The sequence below is a fragment of the Achroia grisella genome, unplaced genomic scaffold (genome assembly GCF_030625045.1).
Source record: "Achroia grisella isolate CSIRO2021 unplaced genomic scaffold, CSIRO_AGI_Agris_v1 utg4408, whole genome shotgun sequence".
NCBI lineage: Eukaryota > Metazoa > Arthropoda > Insecta > Lepidoptera > Pyralidae > Achroia > Achroia grisella.
In genome coordinates this window covers 272,020-283,508 of record NW_026712858.1, presented here as the reverse complement: position 1 = coordinate 283,508, position 11,489 = coordinate 272,020, and the positions used below count along the sequence as shown (strand labels likewise).

Genomic DNA, 11,489 nt, shown 5'->3' with positions numbered 1-11,489 from the left:
CTACTGTATGAATAGTCGTGACTCATTCAAAATTCTAAATATCTTTATTCATGTAGGTCTATTACCGACTCCTATGATATGCTAAATTTACTGTCACTTCGGAATGATTTCGAGATGAGAAGAACTAACAAGAATCTCAGTTCGTATTTATTTCGACCTCCCACCTGCGGTCACTGCCACCGCCATGGGGGTGCCTTCAGAACACCTAATATTATTTAATAACACACAATCGTCACTAACTTCGCTGTCGTTGGCACCTTCACTAATGAAATTACTTCGCCATTCACTCCGTTTATTTACACGTGATTTACTATTGTGGTTTATCACACGTACATTTTTTGAAGTACACACAAGATTGAGGTGTCCTTTAATGCCACAATTATCACATGATAAATTACGATAACCGCACTCAGAAGACACATGCGACTTAGAGCCGTAGACGGCGCAGCGTGGGGTCGCGCCGCTTGCGCGGCCTCCGCTGCCGCTGCTACTGCCACCGCCGCCGGTCCCGTTGCCGGCTGACCTGCCGCCGGCAGGCGCGCGGGGCGGACCTGGCCGCTCTGCCGAATATAGCATGGCCTCTGATTTAACGTTGAGTGCTGCCAGCTCCGAACAAGCGACCTGTTGCGCGCTCTCTACGGCTCCCGCTATCTCCACAGCTCGCGTCAATTTAAGCTGCCCCGGGTCCTCCCGGAAAAGCTTCTCTCGTACGACCGCGGAATCCACACCGAGGACGAAAGAAAGAAAGAAAGAAAAATATTTTATTCAGTGCAATGTAAAAAATACAATATAAACAACAAACGAAAAAAAAGAGCAAATAAAATGTACATATAATTAAACTTAATTTACCATAATTAAAAAATAAACATAAAATAAACATTTTTTACATCCAATAATGCACTGAAATGGCTCCACTCAGCTTTAATGTATGTCCTAGGTGAACATACAGCTGGTTTTCAGTGGCACCAAAAATATATATATAAAAGGGGGAGAGAGAGAGGGCACTATTTAAAATATTAATGATAATAATTAAAACAAAATTACAACTAATAAATACAAACCAATTACATATAGTAGAAATAACAAAATAGAATAAAATAACATTAATAAATATAAACATTAAATATATATACAACTACTTTGCCGTAAGATTTATAGGTTAAATAGTACATAGATAATTCTTGTATAGTTTTTTAAAGGTGAATAATGATTTGGCGTTCCTAACTGGCGGTGGAAGATTGTTCCAGCATTTCGTAGCAGCGTACTGGAAGCTACCACGAAAAGCAGCTGTTCTGTATCGTGGGCAAAGTAAAAGAGAATTTATTCTTATGTTACGCTTTGAAAAATTTAATTTATCATACAGATATGAGGGCTTTTTACTGTGTATTACGCCAAAAAGCAATGAAGCAAAATGTAAATTTCGACGTGCTGTCATATTTAACAAGTTATTCTGTTCCAAAAAGGGAGTGATATGAGCACGACGAGCAATAGGAAAACAAAATCGAGCACATGCATTTTGGATACGTTGTATCATTTTCTTAGTTCGAGCAAAAAGGCACTCCCCAAACACATTATCAGAGTAATTAAACTTAGACAACACTAACGCTTCGCACAGTTTGATTCGAAAATCAACAGATAAGAATTCACGCAGCCAGTACAGTACTTTTAGTCTGTAAAAACAATTACGCATGATATCCAATATATGTTTTTCGAATTGTAATCTCTCGTCCATAACAAGACCTAAATTTCGTGCATATGTCACTTGTTCTATATGATTTCCAGACAAAACAATTTGTGGTTTACGTGCATTAATATCAGTTACTTGACGTTTGGAGCCCAATAATATGAACTTCGACTTACTGGGATTAACAACTAAACAATTTTGTTCACACCAAGAGGCTAAGCGATTCAGATCTTCATTTATTCTATTTACTACCGACTCAGTTGTATCCGGTTTTACAGATATGTATAATTGAAGGTCGTCAGCATATAAATGATAATTACAATTTTGAATAGTGTAAGTAATATCAGTCGTATACAAAATAATTCTATTTACTACCGACTCAGTTGTATCCGGTTTTACAGATATGTATAATTGAAGGTCGTCAGCATATAAATGATAATTACAATTTTGAATAGTGTAAGTAATATCAGTCGTATACAAAATAAAAAGGATAGGCCCTAGTATAGATCCCTGTAGGACTCCTCTGTTCACAGATAATGTAGCAGAGGTTGACACATTGCCACTGTCATCATTAGTTTCAACATACTGTGTGCGGCCGTAAAGATAGCTGGCAAACCAACGCAAAGCACTATTATCAAATCCATGAAAGGCTAGCTTTGATAATAGGAGTGAGGTATTAATAGTCTCAAATGCACGTGAGAAATCTAGCAGTGTTAATATTGTACCATTACCACCATCCCGCGCAGTCAAAATATCATCCACCACATCCAATAAAGCAGTGGTAGTACTACGAGACTTTCTGAAACCGGATTGTTTTTTAGGTAACATACTGTTTGATTGGAGGTATTCTGTCATTTGTATACAAATAGCCTTTTCAACAACCTTAGACATAAAAGGTAGTAACATTAATAGGCCGTAAATCTTTAAAATCCTTTGGATGTTGCGTCTTTGGAATAGGTCTAACTTTGGCTAATTTCCATAAATCAGGAAACACACCGCTTTCAATACTTTTATTTACTATGGCAGTAATTATATTTAATGTACGGGGTAATGTAATCATAATCATATCCAAAGTTATACAGTCAGCGCCTTGCGCATTCGATGAAAAAGATTTAATTATATTGTAAACTGCGGTTTCAGTTACTAGTTTTAGGGTGAATACAGCAGAACCAAAAGTATTATTTTTAAAATAATCAATTAAATTACTGTCAGCATCTTCTTTTCCAGGAAGATTAAGAAAATGTTGGTTTAAGCTATCAGGTTTATTCAAATATGCGGGAAGTTCAAAATCTTTTTTGTGAAAATTAACTACATTATTTTTGATATTTTGCCATAAGTTACGTGCATTATTTAAGTTTTTATTGATATTATCATTAAAATATGCGGCTTTTCCCCTAAGAATAGCTGTACCAACAATGTCTTTTAATTCTTTGTAGTATTTTTTATGCGTTTCTAAATTAGTAACTTTACTCCTAGTATGCGCCTTATCTCGCAAATTAATCATTTCTTTAATAGTGTAGGTTATCCAAGGATATGAACGTTGTTTCATTTGTATACGTTTTATCGGAGCATGTTTATCAAAAAGACCCAATATATTTCTATTAAATGCATCCAACATACAATTAACATTCTCATATTTAAAATCTTCCCACGGAATAGAATTAACATCTTCATTAAACCAGTCAAGATCTATGTTCTTTAAGGATCTACAAGTAAACGTCCTGGGACGTGGTTTCAGTTTTCTAACATTAAGAACACAGGTGACTAATGCGTGACTACTAAGTTCCGGAATATAATTTACATCAACATTGGAAACGTTCATATTTGAGAATACTACATCTATTAATGTTTCACTGTGATCAGTGAAGTGAGTAGGCTCTTTAACAAATTGTGTGTGATTAATGCAATTAAAATAGTCAAAAAGTTTCCTTGTGTTAATATCAGAACTGTTTAAAAGATTTATATTGAAGTCTCCCAACAAAACAATATCATCAAAATTACCCAGAGCTGAGATAGATTCACTAAGGGCATCTATAAATGTATCTACATTAAGCCACGGCGGGCGGTATGCCATTCCAATAGCTAACTTGGTACCATTGAGATTAAGACTCAGCCACATTTGCTCGACAGAAGGTGCGCATGGGTGAGTAATAGTCCGCGCGTTAACTCCTCATTTAATATAAAACCCCAACAACAACACACACAGACCACAATGTTAGGGGCATATACTGGTAAATACATGGCGGCATACTGCGAGTCCGTGGGGTTCGTCGACGCGGAGGAGACTAGGAAAACCGGGAAGCCGAGTTTCCGCGCACCCCCACAGGATAATATCCTGTTGGTTGCGGCATGCACAAGGATTATGTTGGACGACAGGATCCTAAGCCAAGCTGATGCGAGGTGCAGGGACTTGACCGGGGACATATCCTTTGAAGCGTGGAACATCCCAAATATCGAGTGGATAAACGGCGTCCCGGGATGCGGGAAGACTACGTGGATCATCAACAACTACGACCACAAAAAGGACATGATTGTCACAACCACCGTGGAAGCGGCCAAGGATCTAAGGAACAAGCTGGAAGCCAAGACAACGAAAAACACAGGAGAAAGGGTCAATGGCCTCTTTGTTGGTTAACGGCAAAAGGGACAATACAAATGTGTCCCGCATCCTAGTGGATGAAGCCCTTATGAACCACTTTGGGGCCATAGTGCTAGCAGCAGAAATGGCCAAAGCAAAAGATGTCCTGCTTACGTAAATCAACTCCCCTTTATAGATAGGCATAACCTATTTGAAATTACCTACGAGCGACCTAACAAATCAGCAGGTATTACTAGGGAGTTTCTATGTACTCACAGAAACCCCTTGGATGTAGCGTATGCCCTGAGAGAAGTATACAACGGGATATACTCGACCAACCTCCGGATTAGGTCGCTGAGGCTCATGGAATACGACAGCAAAGTCATACCATCGGACCAAAGCAGGACTCTATACCTGGTTCATACCCAAGCGGAGAAAGCAAAGCTAATATCCGAGGGATATGGAATGGACGAGGAGTCTAAAGTGCTGACGATTCATGAGGCCCAGGGACTGACATCGGAGAGGGTTATTATCATCAATACTAGAAGTAAACCCTTGGAAGTGCATGGCAGCTACTCTCATGCCGTGGTAGCCATCACCAGGCACACAGGCGACTGCGTATATTATACGAGAAATCGAGAAGACGCAGTTGCTCGTTTTATACAAGAGGCCGAAGGCGCGACTCACTCGGACATTCGTGAGTACTCACTGCAGATGGCGATTAAAAATAGAGACAGGGCGATCGTTGATGCGCTGATTGCGCTAAAATAATCAGCACAAAGAAAACCAGAACAGCTGATGCATCGTCGGGGCGCTTTGGACTGGAAAGGCCGGAACATGCTCGCTAAAAGTATAAAAAAAAAAAAGAAAGGGAAGGGAAAAGAAAAGGAGGAAGAAGGAGAAAAAAAAAAAAGAAAGAAAAAAGGGGAAAGGGAAGTGAAAAAGGGAAAAAAAAAAAAAAAAAAAAAAAAATTGCCGAATTACGACAAAAAGTGAACTGTGAAATTAATCAATCAATAATTAAACAAAACCTGGACTATAACAAATAGTGAACTTTGAAAATAGTGTTAGAATAAGATTTCATATAATTGTATATGCAGTGTAAGAATTCATAATGTGTATTGTTTCATTATGAATTCTTACATTGCACAATGTAATGAAAACTGTGAAATTAGTAGTAGTGTAAGATTTATATAATTGTATATGCATATTGATAAATCTAATCTTCCAAATAAAGATGGGTGACACTGCATGTTGTCAACTCACCCGGCCGGCCAGCGGTGGTTCTGGGCCAGACGGATAAGGTCTGCCTCGGTGTCACTGTTAGGCAAATTGTAACATCTCGGCTGGAGTTGTACAAAAATGGAAATTAAATATATATAATAATATTAAAGTAAATTAAAAAAGGCACGGACGAATATGTCTGTGGAAAAATGTATTTAAATATAAAAAAAAAAAAAAAAAAAATATAAAACCCCACTCCTCCGCCTCGCGCACGCACGTTAAAGGGTCGCGGGATATGACGTAATCGGTATCCAGGTACTGTGGGTGCACGCGCCTCCTCGCCCTCTCTAAGCCAAGTTTCATTGATAGCAACGATATCCGTGTCGTGTCTCAACATAGCAACAATAAATTCATCATGTCGCGTACCGAGAGATCCGGGGTTTAACAACCCAACAGACATTTTTTTATATTTAATGAACTGCAAAATGTAAGAATATGTAATAAGAATCTGTTTACTATGCAGCAAGTATCTACTGAGCACTGTTATGTGACGCCAGTCCTCTGAATAAATTGGTGTAAAAATATAGATTTTGTGGAAAAATGTCAAATAATTTGAAAAGTCATCATTATTTTTGTGTGTAGTGGTGTATAAACTATAGGCAAAGCTTACATCATTGGGTAGTTGTGTAGTCTCTATACATAACAATAACATATAACTTTGTAATATAAATGAGTAGATTATAGAAATAATATAATAAATTTTTAATCTTTTATGTATGTACTTAGTAGCACAAATGAAGTACTTTACATTTGTTAATAACCAGTACTTATTATAGTACGAAATTGGTTTAATGTAATTGTTAGATAATAAAATATTAAAATACAACAAAAAAACTATTTCAGTAAATTTAAAATTCCATATCAAATCTTATACAACAAAAGCGTACAAAAACAGACTTCTTTTCCTTTCAAAAATAAACATAAAATAATTAGTTAGAAATTCATTATTATTACCATTTAGTAATAATAATAAAATTTTACAACACAGTAGCAGCGTCTTGCAGATATATAGTAATATAAGAGAATAACAATTGTAACTTTTATACCAACACATAAGAACCAACATTAACATTAAACAAAAACTTTATTAAAATCATTTTCTGAGCGTATACGGTGGCGTGGCGAACCGTTCTCTTTACGGACATAAATTTTTCCTTCGCGAGTCCATAAATATTTCCACTGTACGCGAAGAGATTCCACCCGAGCCTTATAAAAAAGTCGACGATTGGTTTGAGTTAATCTTTCGTTGACATAGATGCGTTGGTCAGCCAAGGCCAGACCCAAACCAGCAGTAGTGATGTCACGGCGGACTCGTGCAGCGGCTAACATTTGATCGCGATGTGTACGGCGTGTCAAACGCACCACTAGGGGGCGTGGCCGGCGTACACATCGCGATCAAATGTAATCGGAGATTGTCACTCATCGTACGTTTAAATGTCCCGGCACGCTGAGCGTCTACGATGTCTCGTTCCTCCAAAACTACGCCCAACTTTTGCGCTACGGTAAGTGCTAGGTGAATACCGCGCTCGTTTGTGTCCTCCGAGATCCCAACTATCTCGATGTCGTTACAGAGTAACTCTTGGTCACGATCATTAAGTTCCATTTTGAGTTCGGAAATTGTCTGCTCCAAAACAGATGTAGTGTCATTAGTACCCTCGCAACGTTGCTTTTCCATTTCATTAACCCTTGTAGTCAGCGCGTCGATTTGGAGCTGACATGACCCTACAGTAACAGTAAGATTCGAAATTGTGGTACGGAACTCCTGCATTTCTGTTCTATACTCTTTCATCTCCTCACGCAGGAGACGGATTTCGGTAACTAGTTCAGAAAAATCGAACGATGCTGTTTCAAGCGAGCATGATGGTGTCGGCGATGGCGGTGACGTCACTGACGATTTATGATTGGCTCGACTGCGTGTTGTGACATTGCAGTATACTGTTTTAATTGGAGTATCAGTGTTATCCTTTTTGGGTATCTTATTTTTACATTCCTGACATTGCCAGTTATTTTTATGTTCAGCAGTCATTGTATTAAGAAATCTTTTTTCACTGACGTTCACACACATTATATTGTAATGTTTTAAGCATAAGCGGCATTTTAAAAACTGACGTGTTTTAATAAGCTGTAAACATGCAGCACAAGAACCATAGTTCAGCACGGGTGGCGACATCTTGTAAGCAATAGCAGTACTATATTATGCAAAGCAGTCTGGTGTAATTAGCAGAGACTAGCGTCAATTGCGTATTACTAGGTGTAGTTAAATGATTTTCTACTAGATGGCGTGTTGCTTGATTACAATCGGATTGACTAGCTCAGTAAATCATCAGTATTTAAGGTTACTTTTTAAAAACCGTTATTACAGAAGTCCAAATTAAGCCACCAATACTTTACCACTATCTCCCACAAGTAAAAATAAGCAATTTTTAAAACTGTGCACTGACAAACACAATATGCAGACAACTTTTCAACAATTGTACGTGACACTTTTATTTCACTGTTTATCTTATGTACACATAAATCTTCCTTACAGAATACGTTCACACAGAGTTATTAGAACTTAAGTTAGCGGTTTATCTTACTACGCAGTCAGAAACTTAAAAAATACTAATTAATTTAATATAATATTACGGAGCTAATGTTACTAAGATGACAGCGCCTCTCTCTCTGTGAACGGTCAGTCATGCACATTTCCAATGAAACACCAAACTGGCATGTCGATGCTAAGCCACGGATGCGTGCAGCATAATCTGACATAGATTCGTGGGAATCCTTATTTGCAGAATAAAATTTCTGACAGTCAAATAGCGGCACACTCCCGTAAATTGACATTATTTTTAACGTTATTTATATTATAATATATATAATCAGTCGATCAATTATCAACTACAATCCTCGTCGCCACTGTAATGTCTAGAAAATACGGGAGCACAATAATAAACACCTGTAGGTCGAAACTCAAGTTTATTTCCAACCAACCAACCTACGAATAACTGGTTTACAGATTACCTACATTACAATCAGCAAAATTGGGGAGCGACTAGCCCGTCATCCTTCTGGAAGTCGAGCCTTTTGGTCCCTTGCTAAGGTTGCCGAAGGTAACTTTAGTCAGTCGTCCTTACCACCACTACGGAAGCCGGATGATAACTTGGTACATAGTGCAAAAGAGAAGGCCGATTTGTTGTGCGCTCTTTTTGACTTTAGACGCTGGGGACACCATACCTACTACCATCCCATGGTGTGGTAACTCTATGCTGGAAATATCCGTAACACAACGGAGCGTCCGGCAAGAGTTGCTGTCTCTCGAATTCGAGCGGGCCAGACGGCATACCGGCTTTGGTGCTAAAGAAGTGTGCTCCTGAGTTGTGTCCCGTACTCACGCGCCTCTTCGCGCTTTCATACTCCTCTGGGCAATTTCCGTCGTCATGGAAGACCACCCTTGTGCACCCTGTGCCAAAAAAGGGCGACAGGTCAAACCCATCGAACTACAGGCCTATCGCTATCGCATCTTTGCTCTCCGAGGTGATGGAGCGTTTAATTAATGCGATATCTAGAAAATCACGATTTATTGAGCGATCGTCAATATGGCTTTCGCCATAATCGCTCAACTGGTGATCTTTTAGTGTATCTCACACACCGCTGGGCTCTTGCCATCGAGAGCAAAGGTGAGGCGTTGGCAGTCAGCCTTGATATGGCGAAGGCATTCGATCGGGTTTGGCATCAAGGTCTTCTATCGAAATTGCCCTCATACGGAATACTCCCCGACACTGTTTCTGCTGCATATCAATGATCTGCTAACCACAGTTAACCTTCATTGCTATGCGGATGACAGCACCGGGGACGCATATTACACGGGCCATGCTAATATCCCTCTTTCCGTTGTGGAGGCAAACCGCGAACAGCTTGTGTCTGAAATCGAGAGTACTCTTACCAGGCGACTCTTATTGGGGGCGACTGAACTTAGTTTCTTTGGATTCTTAGGATTAATCGATTTCAGTGCAATTTCTCACTTGACACACAACTTAGATGATTTGGGGAACTTAACTAGATGTAGTAATTGTCCTTTTACACATCAAAGTATTATTGTCATGGTGATCAGTGAGTGCGAGACAACCCATTGTGAAGTAACTGCATGTAGAAATTGTCCTTTTACAGATCAGAGTATTGTTGTCATGGTGATCAGCAAGTGCGAGACTGTCCATTGTGAACTAACTAGGTATAGTAATTGTCCTTTTGCACATTAGACTATTATTTGTAAGTCTGCTATATATTCGTACAAGTATCTTCATTGGAAAATGTGATTACAGAACAAAATAACTTAATTAAAAACTTAATCAGTGATCGAAAAATTACATCTAAAACCAGTGTAAATAATGGTGAGGGTAATCCTACATCGCAAGTGTATCAGCGGCCAATCCGTGAAGCTCGTATACGTGCGTCATCGGCGATCGCCACTGCAACTAAAAAGGTGACAGCTAGAAGCAACGCAACAACGACGTCATCGGGCGTGCCCCCTACTCCGTGTCCGTCGTTGGGTCCGAACCGTAATCGCGAAGCTGTTATTACACAGACGGAAAACATTGAAGCAACCGGCGGTAATACGGGAGAATGGATCGAGGTAAAGCGACCGCGTACTCGACGGTCGCTTGTAAATGTAACTCGTGGTACAGGCAATCTGACTGATACTACGTTATCCGCTGCAGAGCGAAAATCATATTTACATTTATATTATGTGAAAATCGGTACTACAGCAGAACAAGTTATTGAGTACCTCAGAACAATTTGTCCGGGAGATAATTGTTTCGCAGAGGCATTAAATTCGAGAGGTGATTATGCTTCATTTAAGTTATCTGTGCCTACAAAACATCTAGACCAGTATTTAGCAACTGAGAACTGGGTAGAAGATGTCTACATAAAACCTTGGCGCAATGGATTTCGTCAGAAAAGAGAACAAACAGTTTAAGCATAAATATATTTCAATATTTTATCAAAATGTTAGAGGACTTCGTTCAAAATTAAATATTTGTAAGCTATCAATTCTCAGTGAATCAGCTGATATATATGCACTAACGGAAACATTTTTAAATAGTAGTATTTATGACGCCGAGTTGTTCCCGAATGGGTACATCGTTATACGCCGTGATCGCATAAATGATGCTGGCTGGGGAGGAGTTTTATTAGCAGTACGTTCGCAATACAAAGTTGAACAAATAACCGATATTGGTGGGTACACAGAGGATATTGAAGTAGTAATAGCATTAGTGAAATTTAAATTAAAATCAATTGTTTTTTGTGTTGTCTATATACCACCTAATTCAAATGATGAGAAATATTTTAATACATTTTTAGTTTTAGAGAATACGATGATAAAATATTCAAAATCATTACAATTTAAATTCATGTAGCTAGCAATGTTATTCTGCAGTATGGTTACTTAGTTGCTTTTTGTAAATTAAATCAATACAATGTGATTAAAAATAAATATGGCAACACGCTGGATTTAATATTGAGCAATCTGGGCAGTGACAGTGTATTAATGTGTGAAGATGTAAAACCTTTGGTGCCGGCTGACGCGCACCATCCACCACTCGGTGTTCACATTACCATCTCACAACCGAGGGCTGCGTACGTTTCTTATTCATTAGTTACCGCACCTCCGCTGTCACAGTATTCAGTGACAGAATGGAACTTTCAAAAAGCGGACTTAAATTCACTATATGAATCGATAGCTTTAACATATTGGAATGAGATACGCATTTGTAGCGATGTTAATGAAGCATTACGCTGTTTTTATTACAAATTTTATGCTTGCTGTTTAGAAGCGAATGTACCTATTAAAAAATTTTATTACAATTCTAAATATCATTATCCGGATTGGTATACAAAAGAAATTATAGAAAATATTAAAAAAAAGTATTATAATTTAAAACAATATAAAAAATATAA

The 11,489-nt window shown here is 38.5% G+C and overlaps 1 protein-coding gene across 1 annotated transcript; it reads left to right on the top strand.

Moving 5' to 3' along the window:
* Positions 1-9,631: 9,631 nt before the first annotated feature.
* On the top strand, positions 9,632-10,506 carry LOC131844948 (uncharacterized). Its single transcript, XM_059193943.1, has 2 exons — positions 9,632-9,641; positions 9,824-10,506. The coding sequence occupies exons 1-2, from the start codon at positions 9,632-9,634 to the stop codon at positions 10,504-10,506; spliced, it is 693 nt and encodes a 230-aa protein (XP_059049926.1).
* Positions 10,507-11,489: the final 983 nt, after the last annotated feature.